Source organism: Bombus pascuorum, chromosome 2, assembly GCF_905332965.1.
Source record: "Bombus pascuorum chromosome 2, iyBomPasc1.1, whole genome shotgun sequence".
NCBI lineage: Eukaryota > Metazoa > Arthropoda > Insecta > Hymenoptera > Apidae > Bombus > Bombus pascuorum.
The window spans coordinates 10,310,460-10,331,992 of record NC_083489.1 but is presented as its reverse complement, the minus strand read 5'-3'; the positions used below and the strand labels follow the sequence as shown (position 1 = coordinate 10,331,992).

Genomic DNA, 21,533 nt, shown 5'->3' with positions numbered 1-21,533 from the left:
TTTAGTTACTAACTATTGGAGAAGTGCACCACTTGTCGACACCAGCGCGCATTTTCGTATTTTTTTCATTAAGATGGATAGTAACGAGCGAGATCTATGTGAGTTATATTTGATAATTTTCGCAACATACGCAAATTATATTGTTGACCGTTGAACCAACGGGGCCGAAGAAATGATAATCCGCGTCCGAATGAACCCCACTCCGTTATTTAATTTAAAATTTTTTATCAGTGTTTTTTAATATGCTTGATGCGGTTCAATGGATACTTGACGTCAAATTTGATAGCAAGAAGCAAAAGGAGTCTCGTTGAGTATCATGTTTTTCGCGGGAACGTTCTATGCTTAATTTTCAATTTTGTCATTGTAAATAAAAATATATACATATTAATATGTAGAAAAACGTAATCGTTCGATAAAATTCCGTTCCAATGGACGAGATGACTACTTTAAATAGAATCGTACATTGACGTTCAAGCGAGTGCTGTATATAGCTACGCGAAATAGCGTGGCAGCCTAAGTAACGTAAAAGTTGGGTGAAATAATTTGTCGAAGAAGCCCAGACGAGTAGATAAAACGGTCACATTGAACCGTGGTCTGTCAACGCCCTGCTCGACACTCGAGCGCCTCCAATTGATAAGCAGTCGGCGAAATTTCAGCCTGCCTCGTTCTCGGAAGCATTCTTTTCACGATCTTCGGCAAGTATGCGTGCTAGAGTGTCCACTTGGTATTGTCTGTATGTTCGACGTTCGAATGAAATATTCCTAGAAAAACAACTTATAATTTTAGCCGATTACGATATATGTATGTATATATTCAGTGGACACTGTGAAACTATAGCTTTTTGACAATACATTCAAAAATTTCATCTCGAACAGAGTCTATACTCTTTTTTTCTTTTGATTTATGCGAACCTGTTGCAATGAAATTTGGAACATCCTTGCAAAGAGTATAGCTCGTCATAAAAAATATCTATCGTTCTTCAAATATTGATCTTTCGAAATATTGCTTTCGGTATATTGTAGCGTGTTAAAACGACCGAAATTACGTTCCTGAAGTCTTTTGGTAACGAGGAGATACTGCATCATGCAATCGAGAAATTTCCGCGGTCCGCGCGCGTGCATTCGCTGCCTTTTTAAACCGTACTTCGCCCATGAGGAGTAGGATCGGTTTGACCTCATACGAGAGCCACCGCAAACGTGGTACAGTGTACAGGCTGCTCCTTGCAATTGGAGTGGCTCGTACTTCATTTTCGCGATGAACGGAAAAGACCCTTGGCAAAAAAAAAGAATGAAACCGTAGATTGATTCAGAAAAATTCAAGTTGTATCGGTTTTATTTCCTCCGTAGGTGGATCTGTGCAAGATGCAACCTTGTTCGTTTTCTATTCTCATGCTGCATACGTCCGCGATTGTGTATCGCGCTTAAAAGAATTTTTAATTAAATTGTTCTTTACATAAAAATTTCCATGCACTTGAGAAAATAAACAAATCGTGGAAATGAATACTTCATGAAAAACAAAGGTCAATGTGATTAATTGGGATTCACATATCTGCATGTTACTGCGCATTATTACTGTATACATATTTACCAAGCAGCTAACCGATAGAGCGTATTTAACGTTTTTAATTTAATGTTGTTTTATTTCTTATATTTTAAATACATGAATAAGCGATTCATCAAATGGTTCTATAATATTTCCTAATAATATTTTCTATGCATTTATCTTTATTTAGAAGAAAGCTATAAGCTATACCAGTTACGAGAATCAGCCTGTATTCGCACACGCGTGACTGAGTTCACGATGCGTCCACCACGAGGCGCCAGCGCGTTTCCAGCGCGACCGTTTACTCTAGCTCGCGGTCGCGAGTCGCACGGCAGCCGCTGCGTGAGGCGGATCGTTCTTTATTCCGCAGCATCACGATCTCAGCTAACCCGATACAATTGCGGTCTCCGGTCAAAATTACGCTGCTTTCGTTGTCGTTATCGGAGAGAGTCGACTTTAAGAAGATAAAACGATCGTGCGACAGTGTCTTTTTTTAAATTTCGCGGAAGCTTTAAATTGCTCGTATCATCTCGCGTGACTATTGTCATTCCAACTTATCAGAGTTTATCGATGTTAAGTGATAAATAAGGTTTAGTAAAAGATCTTACTTCAGACTCTTACTTCGTTCACCGATATTTTCATCGATAGACGAGTGAACATTATTTGATCAGGAATTCCGAGACGTGTTTCTAAATTTTAGATGCGTTTATCGATAGATTATCACGTGTAGTGGTCAATACGCGTCAGTGAAACATCGATCGTGGATCGATCGAAAGATACTAATTTGAAGAAATTGCATCATCGATTCAGGGTCGTTGAACCGTTGAGATCTTTGATCTCGCGTGTCGATAGTTTCTTTCGACAAAGTATCACGTTTACTCGAGTACTCGTAACGCAAGCGATCGTTTTTGATCGCGTTAACGATCGGTTAACGATAGAAGCGTATGTCAATGTCACCCTCGAGATCGAACGGCCACAGTGTCGCATGCAACGCATGGTGTCAGAAAGTGTGGTTAGGTTGTTCCTGAAAGTATCACGGTTCAGGAGAAGTGAAGGGAGCTGAGTGGAACAAATTCCATTGGTTTATGAAGTTTGGCAACGCGAACTCGGTGTCAAGCATGATCTTCACCGGCAGGTCGGTGGACGCCCTCGACGAAGTTCGCGGTAGCAACGTGCAGACGGACAACCGTCGGGACGTTAGCGCCGTCGCCATAGCCGCAGGATGGTTCTCCAGTTTGCGCAGACCCGGCAAAAGGAACAAGAAGGGCTATCAAAAGCAGGCCAAGAGCACATGGGACCTTAGCACATTATCTATGGTTAGTTAAACGTTCTGTCTGGCTGCACTTACTTCTCTCGAACGATTTACGCGTCCCACTTGAAATTTCCTTACATGTGCTTTGCTCGATTTGGCAGGAGCGTATTTTCCAAAACTTTTTTTATTTTATCAAAGATACGATTTATCTTATTTATCTTTATTTGTATTTTTTTTATTTACATTTACTCGCGAATAAACGAAAACAATGTACAGATATTCATTGGCGCGGTTTGTGTTTACAATGGGTTTTTAAAAACTCCCGCCTATTTCTGAATCGTAAACACCCGCCTTGATCATCGAAGTAAGTACGTACATATATCGCTACACGATAACGTGAAACTCTATACGTGCATGAAGTGCAGTCGAATCATAGTCAGCGATGTCAACACCTCTTCTTAACATTCTTCTTTGTTTATTTACCTTCTTGAACACGCGAACAGCTCCTGTCAAGCTTAAAAGTCAGTCGATCAGAGAAAATAAGGATATCTCTGTTTAAGTGGCATACGGCTCCTGAAAACTTCCGAAAACGATCGCAAGATGTCGAATTTATTTGAGCGAATGTCAGTGAAAAACCGCGGTAAAATTTTGAGGTTATGCGCGGCTACTTCGAGCGACTGAAACTCAAACAAGAAACTGCGATCGATCGGTGTATGTGTCCGATCTCGACGATCGGTAATTGAAAAGCCGCCAAAAGGCGCTTCCTAAATAAATCGTGGACGCTATTAAGAACAGAGAAACGATGTAAAATAAGAGTACGGTGGCGCTCTGGAGTTGGCTGACCAGCCAAATTTATTTCTAGGGACTCAACACTGATGAAGCCAATTCGATGTACACTTACACTCTCGAAACTTGTTTTCATTTCTATAAGAATAAATTTAATTCTACCTCGGTCGACTAATAAAACATATAACTCCTGGAGTATAAATTTTAGATATTTATGAAAAATTTAGAGCCACATATAGAACAGAATGTATATATTATGAAAAAATACGTAAAATGTGCAACGTAAAGTACTTGTTATGGTATTTTGAGAGATGAGCGAAACAATTTTTTATTCAATTTTCATTTCTTCAAATTTATTTGAGATGAAAATCTGTTGAATCACGTGTCTATATAATTCCTACGTGTTTAAGAATATTACGTACGTAAGAAAAGTGTTTGTAATTTTTGGAGGGAATATGCTCGATGACGTTCGAAGTCGGTAGACGAAATCAATAAGTCCATCTGATCGAGTTCCGTGAATCAGGCTTGTTATTTTCTAAAAAATGCCAAAGTTCTTACGCGCGAACGTACACATGAGAAGAAATAAAAGGATGACACGTTCCTATTTTGCATATCGTTTCAACAAGAAACGTGTAATTTGCGAGACACTAGCGAGACAAAGTAATAGCAGCAACCATAAAAAGAAACGATTTCGAGAATAAATTATTTGACGAAGTGTTGTTTGACAATTGATGTTAGATACACACCACGTAAATAACATTTGTTTGCAATGCAAGTAGTATATCTTTGGTGTACCTTGGAAGCTGTACAGCTGACAAAGCAAACTATGCATTTTTTACTTGTCTTATTACATTGCTCTTCTCAACGATAATGCATGACCACGTCGTGTACACAAAGTACAAAGATCAATAAAGTTTCGATAAACGTTTCTACACATCAGTAACAAGGTAAAAGCAGGCTGGTGGAAACTATAGAATTGCCTGGCCTTCTGTATTCTTAGGACTGCACTACTGAACCAAACAAATAGGTTCGCCAAAATTTGTATCGTATCTCTGTTGCAAAGGCAGTCTTCAATTTTATAATGCTTCGTCTAACGATCGTGAATTTTCATCCTTTGATCATAACGATCGTTTCTTTCAACGGATCTTCGCCGAAATAGTTGTTTCCTTCCGTGAAACAAAAACGTTTCTGTATGAATGAATTAAACGAGCGGAGGAGACCGTGTCTCTGTAAACAACGACGTGATTCGATCGTTTACAATGGCACCGGGCTTCTTTCGCATTCCTGACGAAAATATCATTCCATGATGTTCCTGACGTCACGAATCGAAGATCGTACAGACGAACCAAGTCAGGGTGACTTATTTATAGAGAGAATCAGGATACGAATGGAGCTTACGCAAATAGACGGCCATTTGATGCAGGGTTGCTTTGATCGTTGAGCTAATCGCAACCCTGCGTTCCATTCTGCCATTCTATTACGCAGTCAATTATAATTATTCTCGATATTTCGCTCGTAATGTCGATAATTACTTTTTTACTTTTTATTTGATTACAGCGATCAGAAAATTGCTGTTCGTATAGTAACGGATTCGCAGAACCGCAATCTAATTGCATAAGTTCTTAACGAAGTACCAGTAGATAGTTGAGTCAGCTTTTCGTGAAATCGCGATAAAAGGATGATACATCTCTTTTCGATGAGAAAATTTCCCATTTTCGTTTTACTTTCAATATTCTGTTATCGTTACGTAATTTACATTTGATTGCAACGATGCATCTATTCGAGTTCCTAAACAGGAGAACTTTGCTTGTGGCACCAATGATCTATATATAGTAGCCTACGAACGTATTCGAACAAGTATAGAACAGTATTGGAATATTTTCGTGATCTTCAGCGTAAGTCAGTGATCGAAACGCATCGTGAGAACGGGTAGCAATCGTTGCCATAGCAGGCTGTTAGAGGCTATCAATTTTTACGGTCGCGTCAAATTGCTTGTTCGCAGATCAAGCGTCGAAGAAATTTGCCGGTCGCACGACCTTGCCACAGTGAAATCAACGCGTAACACGCGCGCGTTTCCTAGAGCGATGCTTCCTAGAAATCTTCTTCCTCTATCTCGAAAGACCCGGTGGTACCTCGGTAACGAACAACGCGAAAGCGAGAGAACCGTAATGTCGAGATTTCTATCTCGTACATACCGCTTATCGAGGATTTACGCCGACCTAAATAGTCTCGAATGAAATCCGTGGAATCTTGAATCGCGTACTGGTAATCGAGTTGTGTGTCATTGAATATTTCGCGGTATACGGATTAATCGGAAAGCAGCACCTCGATAAAGGGAAGCACGAGGCGAAAAGTATCGGTTCTTTCTTTGTCCGTTGCCAGTTTATGGATTTATCGAGTGTATCGTGGTACACGTGGAAATTACGTAACATCGTGGCGTTACGTGCGCGGCGATACACTTTATGATATTAGTTATTCAGCTTGGTGGTTGCCGGCAATATTTTTAGGTTAATGGGGTGGCTCGGTGGCGGTCGGAAAGAGCGAGTGATCCGTAGGGAATAGGAACAGCGACGATCGTTTCAAAGGAAACAGAGAAATTTTGTTCCCTTTCTTTTCCCTTTTCCTTCATTCTCTTTTTGCTTTTTGTACCATTTTTTCTTCTGTCTTTCTTCCTTTGTTTATTGCTCTTTGTTGGTCTGCAGCGTGTTGCGATCGATAAAACTGTCGCATTTATTCGTCGTGGTGCGTGGCGTTAAAACATCGAGTCCTCATAAATCGTCCAACGGGAAAAAGTGTGTCGATCGGTTTCCGAGTTTCACCGTTGTCCGGCGCGAACCTACGCCGCTTTTACATAAATTACATTTCGCGACGAGCCATCGGTGCCAATACCGGCATTGTTGCGTGCCTCGCGATACAAATACATATTTCGGCAGAGAAAGCTGTCTTTTGTTTTGTATGCCTCTGTATTGGATATCGAGTACTACGTACTACGATTGTTACTATCGTGCTTGTGATGTGTAGAAAAAGATAGTCGGAGAAGCATTTGCTCGAGTAATCTTTATCGCGTATATATATCGTGATATTAAGTCATTTAGCATTTTAAAGGTCTCTAAGTATAGAAGACACTGGCTGTATGAAATGATTGTGGGTAGGAAGGAAGGCTGTTAACTCTTTTGTTAAAGAAGGTGAGAAGGATAGCGGTCGAGTTTAACGTTCATTGGTAACGTTCATGGTAGCGTGTGATGTTAAGCTTGCAATTTCATAACAAATTGATCTAACTCGAACGTAAGCACGATTACATCTTTAGATTCGATCAGTTTATGAGTTAAGAGACAATTTCCGCGTTCGGAGTCGTTCAAGTTTCGTCTTTGCTTCATGTCGAATTATGTAACGCAGCATCGGATCATGGCTCGAGATCTATGTGTGCAACGGTAGATACGTCAAAGTTGTACAGACTTCGTGCAAAACACAGTTCGCGTTTAGATAATCGAACGTCAGAGAAGCATATAACGATATTAAAGTACTCTATAAACCATTAACTAGTAGGAGTTGATTCGAAGAATATGAATCACAACTATCAACTTTTCCTATGACACCTAGTAGATAAATCTTTGTTACGTCCTGACGTAAATCGTGCGACAAACAAATCGTTTTATTATGGCGTCATAGTTGGTTATAAAAGCATCAGAATTTAGTTGTCTCGCGTTCGCGTGAAAATTTTATTGCCAGTTTACTACAACGAGTTCTTATCGGTACTCATGGTACCTGACTTTGCTTGCACGGTTGTTTATCAGTAGAACCTTAATCGCCTCGTTTGACGTCAACAATTTCACGACACCAGAGACGATGACATCTTCTCGTCATCGAGGATTACATAAAGCTAATAAAACAGGGTCGTTGTCATTTCGCGAATGTCCAGTTAAATTGCTTCGAAATAATTAGCTCGGACAAGGTAAAACTACAAAATCGATTTGACAAGCGAATGTGACAAACGGAATCGCGTGTAAGAACTGGAAATTTTGATAAGCATTCCGTCGACTATAAGTTATCTTTTTAATGATCGAACGAGACTGACTCTGGGCGCGCCATGGACGAAAATATTCAAAGAGAGACATCGTGTCTCACTGATTACACGGACGAACTATTTTCGTGTGCGAAAGTAATCTCACGTTTTTGTTTAAAAGTTTTGTCACATTTTTTCTGCCTACTATTCGTCACTATCCAATTTTATCAGGACACAAGGAGACGTAGCCGAATAAAGGAAGAGGAAGGAGGTAAAGAGGAACGAGAAAGAGAGAGACGCGGTGAACAAAGGAAACAGGTTCTGTTTTAAGCGGCGCGATTCCTCTTTCCGCATCCGCTCCGTTTGTTCCCGCCTTTTGCGACCGGCACTCGTGTATCTGGGTTATACGGCTGCTTTTTGGACAGCAAGGGGGAAAAAAGAATGTGGTTGGGTGCACGCCAGCCTGGTGTGCGCCGCGACGATGTTGTAGGAGAATGGAACGTGTAATTGGGTAAATACGTGAATGGAAGGATTCGGCGGTGCTAAGATGGTGTCGCGAATCTGAAGAACTGGAGCGCCAACGTCGAGAGACGTGATATAACGAGAACCGAAGAAAATCGTGCTTCGCGAATTATTTAATGAGCGAGTGTAACGTAAGAGGGTGGGGATAGATACTGGATAGATAAGAAAATGAGGAAAACGAAGGTATGAATAGAGAGACGATGTATGAATTCGCAGAATGAAAAGTTTGGAAAGGAAAGAGATTTGCGAAAATTTGAAGTTACAATATGTAGATTTCTGTGTACAGAAATGAAGGGATTAAAATATATGTGTACTACGTAAAAGCCAGAAATTTCGCAAGAACGTGCAGCGGAAGAGAAGAAGAACGTGTGTATGTTTTTTAAAAGACGTAGATAAAAAGATAAATAAACGTAGATCGAGATGAGCAAATAAACAGACTATCGAACGGATGATTTAGTTCATCTACTTTCAAGATTTCCAAGGCTAGAACATATACAAGGCTGTATACATATGACAGTCGGGAACACATTGCGATATTGGCATCTGTTGTAACATCGTACAACTCTAAGGACGGCAAAGTTGCTGAGAATAATAATATTCGCGCAACACGATGTGTATTATACTCGGTTTACCGAGTTGTTTTGCCACAGTCAAGCAATAATAGTCGCTCAAAATCTGAACTCGAACCGTGAAAAGACAAGAACTTATTTACCAGGAGCTTCTGGGAAAAGAATCGTCATTAATTGGCGTGTTATTCGGACCTTGAAATTTGCATAATTCCAGCAAGCTATGTAAGCGGCCGAGGGTGATTTCGCTTGAACAATATGTTAGCAAGAACATATGGGTCGTGGGGAAAATTATATTTATCTGCAGAACGCACGTAGATGTGTTTACCCTGGTGGAACACGTGTCACTGGCTAACTCTAAACGCGGCATTGTGTTTACAGTGAGACATACATATCGATCTTTTCTCGCTTCGTATGCATACCGCGTATCGACGGCCATTCGGCACCGCGAATAGACCGAAGCGAACTGTGTGACCGGCCGATTCGCGTAGCTTTTAACGCTGCATAGCTTGTACGTTAGAATCCCAAGGTATTTTTTTAAGGTATTTTTTTACCTGGTGTCCCTTCTTAATCCTTTCACCGTTGAAGTCACCCTGCAGTCACGCCGGAAAGTACAAACTGTTAAGATTTGTTTGTAGGATGGCGCATGAACAAAATTATATATTCCCTGTTTTAAAATCCACATAGAGGAAGGGTACATATTAACGAATGGATAACTGTACACGTAAGGCAATTTCTCTTCGAGTTTTGCAATACAATTATCGTAGTTGGGACATCGTCGTTTGAATTCACAGTGAAAGTGGTAAATAAAAAGTAACGAGCGAGACCAAAACACGCGTAACGACGTTAGAAACATTACAAGAATACTGTTATTATTATTAACTTGTTTTCGAGCAACCGATCCTAGTTGCATTAATTGCATGGTACACGTGGTATTGCTTTCCACTGGAGACCCGCGAGCATTTAATGGACGCCTCTAATGTCGTTTACTAAACCGAGTTTCAACACACGTGTCGGCCTATCAATTTTCAAAGTACATTTTCTCGAAGCTAAATTATCGTACACGTAAAAACGAGAAAAAGTAGACGAGTAGTGGTAGTTGCGAATCATAAAGGGGACAGCAAAGTCGTAGGAACGATCGTTTGCGATTCGAAGAGTCATTCGTCATCCATATTTACAGAACGCTGATGGCTAATGTAATAGAACGATTGAATGGAAATATATTTCCGCAAGGATGCGATTACTCGGTTAAAGCCAATGCCGGAACCGAATAGGGACCACTCGGTGAAAGTCTAACTCAACGGACATTCAGGACACTTATCAATTAATTAGGTCCAGGTACTTAAGAAAATTGCAATGAACGAATTTATTGGCGCGTGATGTGCCGCTGTAACTCGATCGTGGTACGATAATAATCGAAAAGCTAACAAACCTCGACGACGATTGTTGAATTAATGACTAATGGGTAACTCGAGTATAGAGGTTCCTTCTGGGAACGCGATTCGCGGCTGACTCGGTTCTCCCGTGTGTTTGCACATTACACAGTCGTCTGTCGAACGATTGTACCTATCTACTTTTTATAGCTGTTTCTGAAGGACCGAGAAGTCGTTTGCGATGAGTAAAAACGTCAGGGTTACTTTCAGTCAGAGCCTCTCTGTATGCAGTTAGGTCTCCAAGAGCTGATCTTCATGGTGATCGATCAGTCGATCCATTTACCTAAGCCTTCCCTGATTTATTTGAGTGGATCAAGTTACTATGTCATAGTAAACTGAGTTTTCCAAATACATTTTGATATTATTTCATTATTGACATGTGTGACGAGTGAGTGAAATTGATCAATTTCGCTTTAACTTTCTGTTAGTTTCTCAATTTCATTGTCCAGATACATCGGTGGTCTGTAATTTCAAAAGAGACGAATAACTTCTTTTTGTGTGGTTTCTTTATCACAAAACTTTTTGCGCATGAAATTACAAGATAAAATTACTGTAATTATTCTTTCGGAAGTAAAATAACGGATAGGCTGCTGATCTTTCTGCACTAACGCGAAATTTAAAAGCACGAAAATGCAGGGAATGCATATAATATGCAAAGATATATGAAATATCTAGAATACTCTCTGTAATATCTACCAGATGAAAGAAATTTCTGTCTAAGTTCCTTTCGTTCCATCACAGTCGTAAAAATACGAATATGCGTAACTAGCCACGATCTAGCGTTAAATATATCCAAGTTAGTACGCACCAGTTCAAAGGGTCAATGAGAATCATCGACCGCTACGATTTTCTCGCGAACACGTTCATCGGTTTAGCTTCGATGACACACGAGGCGAGCTTTGTGGTTGGAAGAGTAGTAGGTCGGTTGAAGATCCGATACAAAAGGTTTTCGTCCTATTAAAAGGAAGCCTTAAAAAGTCGGAGTCATCGTCCGTAACGCGAGAACGAGTGAAAGAAAGAGGCAGAAAAGCGAGAACACTTTTATACATCATTTATGGACTAGCTTCCCTTTCTTTCACCGATTCATAATTTCTGGAGTGTCGCCAGGCCCGCGCGTTTGGCCCTCTTTTTAATAAAAGAAATCTCTGCTAGTATTAAGGCAGTTGGATGCCTTCCAATTACGCTTCCCGCGTCCTCGGCCTTGCTGGACTCGTGCGAACATTAACATCTCTCACGCCCACCGATCGACTTCAAAGATTTCCGCCGTTTCTGTCTCTCTTTCAACTAATTGGGACATCAATATTCTTCGGACTACCTCGATTTAATGACTCAATGTGAGAAATAAATAATGGAAGGCTACAGGTTTAGAGTGCAAACTTTCAACGCGTGGGTGGAAACTCGCTGTTGTAATGTGTGCTTCATTGAGGTGTTGATACGAAAACACCCGAACGAATCGGTGGAAAACAGAGCCACGCGACGTTCTTTTCATCCATTAGCCATTGTATTTTGATTGAAAATGTTCAAGAGACTACGGCGATTAAGAGATTACCGTGTACTGTTTATCAGTTTGCTATTGGTAAAAAGATTAAAAAAAAAAAAAAAAAAAATCTTGCGCAACAGATAGTTGTCCTCGAGTACTGCTACTATTAGAGATATAATAACGAATACTGGTAAATATAATGGTGCAGGTGTTTCGCAAGTGTCGCGATGGCGTCTACGAAGCAAGGTTACAGAATCTGGCAAACAGGCGATCAAAGAACAAATGCACCGTAGACGCAGCTGCCGTTGAATATTCTATGTCGTAAATGGTATCTATGAACTCTTTCAGGGTAACGAACGATTATTGAAAAGTCTCGTTGTGACTTTGTTATCGCAGCGCAAAGACTGCTTTTCTCGATTGTAAATTATTTGGAATGGCACAGACATTTGCGAAGAAGATACACACAGCTGCTTTGGAGTATCAATTGCCGATTGTAGTCGAGGCATTGGTCTCGCCATAGTGGTTGGTTATAGTCAATGCCAATAGTCGTTCAAACTTCAAACACCGATCGAATGAAATGAAAAACGAAAAATTCAGACTTGAGAAGAAAATGCGCTGCGAAATATCGTTGAACGTTTAAACGGCGGGAAAACTTTAGCGAAATGGTGAACGTTCTAATTTAATTGGAGGACGTAATAAGACACAGGCGTCCGTTCGACCCGAACTTCCTCCCGCTTCCTTTCTTAAGGCCAAGGACTGTTAACGCTTCCGTTATGACGTGAAATGCAAAGGGCACAGACAAACCTAGTCGTTTGGGTATACACAGAGCTTGGCGGTATAATAAGGCTTGTTTAAGCTTTCTTGCGCGTTATACATACACTATGTTCCTTCGTTGGCGAACTTCTGTTTCCCCAGGACGTATCCACCTTCTCTAAACGAACATCTAGTTCTCCAGGATTTACATCCTTATGCATGTTGAAATGAAATGCACGAATTATACAAACATCGTTGGCCCATAAACGATCGTTATTTCGAATATGTTTCGTAAATGGATACAGCGTACGCTCTTGTAATAGTAAACGTTGAAATTTAAATTTCATATACCGAAGGACATTTCAAGGTTATATCGATAAGCATGCTTAAAGGCATGCATAACTATCGGCTTGTGTAATATTGCAACTTCAACGTTGAAATTCAGGTTTTCAGCTTTAACGAAGTCTCAAGATAGTATCGATGAGAGCATTGATTGAAGAAACGTAAAAATATAATTGTAGGTACGATAGGTGTATGATCACTGCAAGGTTCAGACTCAGCAATTTTAAATTCGCAATTCGCAGGAATACTGGGTTGCAGACAGATTTTTAATAAAATAGTAGCGAAACGCTATAATGACTCTCGTTCGAAGATTTCACATGCGTCACACGTATCTTGCCATACAGAGGTAAATTTTCATGCGTATTCTTCGAATCGTTCGTCACTCACGTCAATAGTCTAATATAAGCGTTCACTCAATCCTCGATCGCTCGTTCTATCACTCCTACGCTCTACGCTAACAAAATATGATAGTCTTTTTACATCATACGATATTTCGGTTTCTCCCTTAAAGCAACAACGCGACTACTTTTGAATCGAATTGTTTCACGATACTGCGAGAAACGTGTATCATCCGGAAGAGGAGGAACCAGATGCAGACGAAAGAGTTATAAATACGATTCGTAAACGCGCGAGAATTCATTCATATCAGTGAGAAGACGACGTACGAAAACGGTGGCGGAAGAAATCGAAATTGCGTTACAGTCGTCGATGAATCATTCGTTTAAATAGCACGCGCAAATTCCATCCTTGCAAACTCGCATACCGTTCGAATCTGACGCACCTTTCTTGCACAGAGAACTATTCTTATCGCTGAAATTCGATTGTTCGTATGCCTGCTTTTCCATAACGAAATATAACACGACAGGGTTACTTGAGTAAGCAAGCAAGTATTATATGAAAATTAATAAAGCTAATAAGTTATGATAATTACAAATGAAGATATCAATGTTAGTTCAAGAAACTTATCTTTGATGAATGATGAATATAAGATATATCCTTGAAGAAATTTATAACCGTCGTCGACTTGTCAATGTATAAGATGTATTTCGCTGCTTATCACGCTACTAATAACGAATTAAATAGTCCGTTTTCAAATGCAAATCGCTTAAAAGTTGTTCATAGCCGAATTTGGTATATTACGAAGAAAATCGCTTAATTTGATTCAAATAATTTGCTCATCCTAATTGTCCTAACTTTACTTATCCTAAGATCTAATTCGATCCATCCGTGTTCCATTTTATTTAAAGAAGAAAAAAAAAAGAAGACCGTTCGCTGATTGTATGTTGTATGCTATTCTTCGCCGCCGGAAGTTTTGCAGTTCCATCGAGAGCGATTCTTATTTCCGTCCGTCAGGATCGTTTCCTTTTGTCCTGATTTGCGTATCCTGCATCGAGCGTATCGCGCTATCAGGTCATAGTGGTTGGGGTAAATTTTATAGCGAACTATGAAACGGAAACGAGCATGTGCGATTGCTTCTACGTATCATCAACGGCAAGGTTAAATGCGACCGTTTGAGTATGATCGAACAAACGCTTCCGCGAACAATGACTAATCGTGACTTTTTTTTAGCAAAAGGCAAAACAAAGTACTTCCTACATTTGCACAGTTAAAGAGTAATTAATTCTATAATGTAGGACGCCAACTTAGAAAACGTGTCACACCCTCCTCCTACTTAGGATTTAACTGTTAGGGTTAAAACTGCAGTTGCAACTCGTTATATCGCGATGTATGTCTGCGATTGTAAGTTGCAAGTTCGCGTAACGAAGTGGAGCGCTACTTTTAGTTGCGTGTTCCCAAGAACTGAAGCGATTTACGATTTTCTCCTTGTAAAATTTATGTTTGTAAAACTGGTATATATTTCCATCCATCTTTTTATAATTAATCAGATTTCACTCATTAAGCGTATTTTTATCGTGCGTTACGATGCTGCAGCATAACGTTCAAAGATTATCGATAATAGGAAAGCAAAGTTAATGGTAGCTACGATAAAACCGTAATAACCGCGTTTGATAATTTCACTGGCGCAGGTGTCGGGTTAATTACAACAGAGTACACGAACGATGGTTATAATTGAGCGTAGAACGGCGTCGTTGCGCGTTGCAGCGTATAATTTCAATCAACGTATTCGAGCAGCCTTGCTAGAAGGTGAAACCACTAAATTCAAAAGCAAAATCGTTCTTTCTGTCGTTCCAGCTGAAAAAGAAGCGTTAACAGCTCGTAATTCCATTAGTACCGTTTTTAATTACCGTGACGACTTGTAACGTCTGCGGTAAACGTCTCTCTCTCTCTCTCTTTCTTTTCTCTTTGCTTTTCTGCGATCAGGAAAAGGTTAATGGGATAACAAGGACCTCTAAAAATCACATGCTAAAAAATGTGCTACCAGTGGTTATTAGCCCATCGTTATTTCTAATGACGTTAAATGTCACGGTGTCACGCTAATGTTAAACGAACTTAATTTCACGCTATCACGAACCATTTTCTTATCATCTTGTATTAGGTTAATAGGTGTGAATGTGATTTATATTTACGACTGTCGCGATAAAGTTTGAAACCAGTTTTGGCTCATTTTTTCCGTGAGGAGCGATCGTTCGATCGATCTTCAAAGGACAAAATTTACCGTGAAACCAAAAACGTATGCATAAAGTATTCAGGAAAAAGAAAAATAGAAAAAGAAGGTAAGAGGTTGCGCGATCTAATCGCTGAAGTGTGTTTCCACGACGCATTTTCCGGCAGCGTAGCTCCGTGTCCAGCTAGATGAAACTGCGCGCGGCTGCTGACCGAGCGAAAGGGGGAATTCCCTCGTCCTCTCTTCTCTTGTTGCTCGGCCGACGGCCTTGAGAGGTCACTTTACCGGGACCGTTCGCTGAATACCTGGCGAAGAAAGGAACTGGAACGTGGTAGAAGTAACTGGTATTCCGCCAGGGCATGATAATAACGTCTGCGCGTTTCCAACGAGTCGTCGTTTTCTCTCGGCGGAACGCGTATCGTCTCCCTAATTCACGCTCCACGTTCCACCTTGCCTTATCATTCTATGACCATTTATTTTTTATCTTCTCCTTTTCCGCTTCTCTTTCTTTTTTTTTCCATCTTGTCTCTATTTCCTCTCCCTCCGCCCCTTTTTCATGCCTCTGATTATCCACCGTGGATACTCGCGCGCTAAGAGATTTCTGGCGAGAAAACGCGAAATACCTGTGTCGCGACATAGCCGTACCGATGTTGTGCAAAACTCGTCGGACTACAAGTTTTTCTTCTGATCGTACAAGTATCTACTAACCGCGCGTTAGAGGCGAATGATGTGCTTACTCTCTCGCTTACGGTATAAAGACTCGCTGTTAAGTGACTCGATCGTAATCCTAAGTTTGTTAACCGATGTTCGTTTTGTTGGTTTATTACTCTGAGAAGAATGGAAGACCGTTTCGATCATTGGGTCTCCAAGAGTTGAGCAATAGAAGAAGCGCATCAGGCAATTTAACGCCGAAGGTTTAGCCCGATTTTAGTCGCCATTTCCCAGGATGCATCGGATTGAATAGAAACCGCAGCACATGGTCAACGTCTGGCATCTCTGTTGTGCGGTAAATACCGTTGGTTAGATACAAATCTAGTCTTTGTCCATTCTTTTTTATTTCCTCTTCTCTCTGTTACTATACCGAGCATTTAACTTTCAAAGTAGCTCTTGTCTGCAATCTTTTAGAGAATCGTAGCAAAAAATCGTGCGTTCGATTCCATCAGAGTTCATTTATTATGTGCGAAACACATAATCCGGGTGAACTCTGAAACTTGCGATAGTTACAGGCTTTAATAAAAGGGTATAATTAAACAATTATTCGTTAGCCATCGTAAAAGCCAAGATTAACGCTCGAGGCGATCGCTGAAAAGAAGCGAGATAAAATTTTAGCAGTCAATTTTAAAGGCTGCTTTTTGAAAAAGCGAAGATTGCACAGATGATGATGTCCAACTTAATCGAGGTTCATCGAGCCGTACAGTCAGTTACGAAGGTAAAAGGACAATCGGGAAATAAGAAAGAGAGGCAAAGCTGCGCGGACAGCATGGTAGATAAATTGGAAAACTAACCACTGAAGGCCATGTCGAGGGGAGCCAAGAAAGAAAAGAAGCGAAGAGAAGGAGCGAAGAGCATTCTAACAGCACGTGTCTTGCACGGCGCTTCTGATCTCGCGATTACCGTGTTGTCGTTTTTTCGCTTAGCGAACCAACCTTCCAAGGACGCGAAACAAGGCTGTTGGTCGCCAGAAAAAATAGCCGGACCTCCTTTTCCTTTCCATTTCGGAGTCGCAGCGCGTAGAGATGCCCGCTATGTAGGTCGTCAAAAAAATGGAACGAAAGTTGATGCGGTTGACGTAAATACGCTTCCGGCCAGACAAACAGTTTTGAACCTGTATCTTTTTTATTTTTATTTGTTTCCTCTTTTTCTTTGAAACGATGAATGGCGATCGTAGTGCGTGGGTTATTCTTTACGAAATTTTTATTGGATCGGTTTTTTAAGCACGAATCGTTCATTCATGCTAGTCGTGAAATTTTTCCCCTCTGTTAATATTTCACATCGAAAAGACTCGGGTATTAAAATTTATGAATATATCTTTTGACGAATGTTGGTCTTAATACGGAGAAAGTGTCGCGAAAAGACGCGATTCGCACCAGGAAATTTCCATCTCTATCGAGTCCTTTGTCGTCGCCCGTTTGCTCCCTGAAGACATAAAAAAGGGAAGACTTATTCCTGTCAGAAGAATACAAAGAGAGACACGACGCTACGTTACAGCCATCGCACTTGCCAAGGAGAAAAGAAGTAATATTACGTCAAAGGATTCTATTCTTAACGCGTGGGAAGGCGTAGGCACTTCGTCATCAATCGCAAAGATATATATTACACGGCCGAAGAAAATGAGACATGGAAGAATAAACGATCCTAAAAATATTGATAACGGAAAGTAATATAATTCATATCGAAGTCGGTATGTACCAAGATCTTGAGACTCGTTGCAGATGAACTTTCAGTCCACTTTTGAGCCGTATAAGCGTGTCACGAACCAGGTAGCCGACTCTCGTGTAACAGAAACGGTGCAGTCTCGTCTCTGGGGGTCTAAAATAAACGTGCACGAGCTATTATTGGATTAAAGCAGGACAGGAAAGGGAAGAAAGCAGAAGGAACGAGCGTCGATTGTATGAGAAGTCACATGTTTTACGAATCGTGACTGGACACGAGCACCGAGGGTGTACAGGAGATATCCCTTCTGAAATGTATAAATATTAATACGGGCCCTTCAGGACCAATACACGCGAGCTGTCCTAAGAATAGTGGAAATTAGCATAATAATAGCTTTCGTTATTAGCGGTGAACGAATGATAATTCCAAGATAAAGACTCTTTGCTACCAGATATCGTGGTTCTTCTCTTATGATAATATCCGGGGGATGAGGGTACGTCGATGTGTTCCAGAATTGAATATTTATTTGTGAAATATCATTAATATCACGATATCCATATAGGCTGAACTGCGCGGGAACTTTTGTTGCAGCTGCAACAGTTTTCGTTTTGACAGAAGTTTACAGGATATTACGATGGGTTGCGTCCATCATGGCGACTTAAATGGAGAGGAAAGCATAGTTCTCGAAGTCTATCCAATTAGATGCCACGTCCACCTCCGGATGAATATTCAATTTCGTCGGTATAAAATAACACAGTAGTAATTTAAATACACTATACTTTCCAAAGTTTGTCCAATTGGACGCTACGTTGACCCACCATGAATATTCAATGCCACCGCCATAAAACAACAATAACGATTCAAATACACTGAAAATAGAAAGAATAAAGGATCAAGTATGTACTACCTTCACGGTAAATTAATTATATACCCTAATAGGCACACGAATTTCGCATACACAGCCAAAGCTAATGAATATCAATAGAATCGATCTCCATAATCTCCTCTCTCTTCTATGCGTCTACAAAAAAAAAAAAAATTCCCATTGCAGTTTTGCGCCCGTGGCAATCGCGAACGTATTTAGTCGTTCGATTTTAATTAATTTCTTCCATTGTTCATTGGGATTTAATTATCCCTCTGCAATAGCGGACACCCGCATTCTCCGGCATTTATTCACGCGTACGTCGTGTAATCGCGATACATGGAAATTCGACCTTTGCAGTAGGCCATCCTGTAACACGCGTAACAGACACGTTCCGCATTACACGGACCACGGAGCTTAAAAAAAATTATCGAACCAAATTACTCATCCGCGAAATAAAGTTCGTTTATAAAAATTTATAAAATCCTCGTGTATCGTTGCACTTTGAAATTTATCCACCGCGTTACACCGGAGGATGATGATAAAATTTTTCAAATTTCCAAATTTATGAATTTTACTCGCGGTAAATAATGGCTCGTAAACGGTTAGACAGAGTCACATTCGAGGAGAGCACGAAACAAAGCGAAAGGAACCAATCTTGAAAGTCACCGATATCCCTTGAAACACTGGAGAACGTTGGCGAATATCCGCGAAAGTCTCTCTCGAGCGTGGAGACGCGGATTTGTACAGAAGCTGGCTGTATTTCGAGCGCGCGAGGATCGCGCCATGCAACGGAGGGGAGCGCAGAAATGTCGAGCCGCCGCATTCCAGCGACTTTTAACGACTGTAACCCTCTTTTCCTCGACGGTCGAGCCGTTAGCCACGCTCGCGGACACCGACTGAGACACTCGACTGCTTTCCAATCTCTTTGTACCTTACCCTACGATCGCTTCAAATTTCCTTGTAATTGTCGCGATATCCTGTTCCCTTGGTTCAATGCTTGCCGGATGAGAATGGCACACCGTGTATGGATGGGCGGATGAAGCTTGTCGTGGGTGGTTAGACCGATCGATATCGGACAATGAGTCGACTGTTGGTCTGGCTGAGTTATAATTGCGCGAAAGGGGAAAAGGAAATCGTGGAAATGTTTCGTGTGCACGTTTTCGCGGCACCTCGAGGGTGCTTGATATCTGCCAGGATGGATGTGTTAAGTAAATGTCGGCGGACAAGCAGGTACATTGTCCGTCCGATGAACGTGATATTCGTTCCTGATATTTCGTATGTCTCAGGGGAATCGTAATAACGAAATTCCTCATTCTCGTCATTTTTCTTTCTGCCATGGATTCTGCGTTTCGAATCTTAGACACGTTAAATCTCGTCTAGCGGTGGCAAACGAGTTTTGTGTAAAGTAACGCGACTAGTGTAATGCTAGAGCGTATCAGAGCAGCGGATATAAGGGAGGGGGCAGTGACTTGGTTCAATAAATCAGTAATCCGGACTTCCCTTGCCAGGGAATCAATGCCTCTATAATCGAAGGCTCGAGCTCTGCTATATTCGTAGTTTGCGGAGTATAACAGAATCTCGTCTGTACGAAGAAAGAAAATCTGATTCGATGAACCGGCAATAATACGAAAATTACTTCCTCCGTTTAATCACAGAATGATACTTGGACAGTGTAGCTGTCGTATCGGTCTGTCAATAAAGTAGAAATTTATTCAGAAACTCCATCGACTGGTTTTCAAGGGACCACTTTAATAAACAATTGCGTCTTTGTCATAATTACATTCGTTGATTTCGTGGAAATTGAAAAATTACGTTTTAAAGCTAGTTGGCTAACAGGTGGGAAAGATTTGCGCTCGTAGAAACAATGGTTTCTCCAGAGGACAAAAAGGAAAAGAAAAGGATAAGAATCGAGTTCGTTGATTCGCATAAAAATGGGTTGGTTCGAACGAGGTACGGGTTTTAGTCGGTTCTTTGCGAATGAATCTACCCTCTTCTTTTCCGGATACTCACAAAAGAAAACACATGTAGGCCAGGTCAGGCCTATCCGAATGCGTGTTACGGGCTTACCAAACGGTTAAGACAGACGTTATTAAAGATTCAGATCTTTGATGGAATCCGTTGTGCCACTTTGACTCACGCTACAACTCTACATTTTTGTCCCATGCATTTCGCATCGTGGTCTTGTACTTTGCTTCCGTGAGTGACATGATTAGTTTGACAGAGCAGAAAGTATCGAATTCGTATGCAATTCATAGCCAGCAGAGAAATCTAAATCACGCTTACAATTATTAAAAGAGATAGTTTGCAGGTATTTATACAAATCTTAAAAAGAACGTCTCCGCTTCCTAACGAAAGGAGTTTTCTTCTTCGCGAAGGAAACGATTTACGTAAATATCAGAATGCATGGTGAATCGTAAGGGTCAGCTTTTTGTTTCTCTCCGCTTGGATTCACAGACTTGGATTCCTTTGCTTTAGGTGCTGTTTTTGACCGTGGCTGGTATCTGTTGCTAGTTTTCGTTCCCCCGAGTGCGTAGCGCGACGATGTATTTCAATTCGAGGCGAAAGGAAATCGCCGAGCCGGGTCAAAATACGAGGCGATATCTGTGCGATGACTTGGGGCGGAAACCGCGCATTCCATCATCGTGTTTTACGCTCGTTGTCGTCGTGAAAAACGAACACACGGCTATCGATAGCCAGCTGCATTTATCTTCCTTTCCATGCTGTTTCCACCGTAATTCGATAGAGGTAAACTCCGTGGGTTTGAACGTTCGGGAAAAATCAGGGAGAAGAAAACGAATTTTTCACTTTATATTTGGATTAACGAATCGAATAACCGATAAGTAGATATAGGTATATCTTAGTCGTACAAAAGTTGCTGTTTAAAGGGATGTTAAGCGATCGGAGTTCCAAGAACGCGGAAGCTCGAGGCTTGCGTGTTTCTGACGGATATCTTGCTTTTCATTTTAGACGACTTAACTAGCTCAACAGGCAAGGCGAGCATTGATCTTGATGAACTGGTCGACCTAATCGGGCAGAGATACGTCTTTCGC

The 21,533-nt window shown here is 40.9% G+C and overlaps 1 protein-coding gene across 7 annotated transcripts in view; it reads left to right on the top strand.

Annotated features, from left to right (window-relative positions):
• Positions 1-21,533, top strand: part of LOC132916424 (cytohesin-1) — a 58,783-nt gene that overhangs the window by 13,347 nt on the left and 23,903 nt on the right. Inside the window, exon 1 of one of the 7 annotated variants that reach the window (XM_060976418.1) lies at positions 1,857-2,858. The exons of 4 other annotated variants lie outside the window; for them this stretch is intronic. In XM_060976418.1, the coding sequence (XP_060832401.1) occupies positions 2,628-2,858 (231 nt within the window). In that variant the 5' untranslated portion in view covers positions 1,857-2,627. Of the gene's footprint in view, positions 1-1,856; positions 2,859-16,206; positions 16,252-21,533 lie in introns of those variants that run through there. 2 more of the 7 variants (XM_060976419.1, XM_060976422.1) reach the window with 2 other exon arrangements.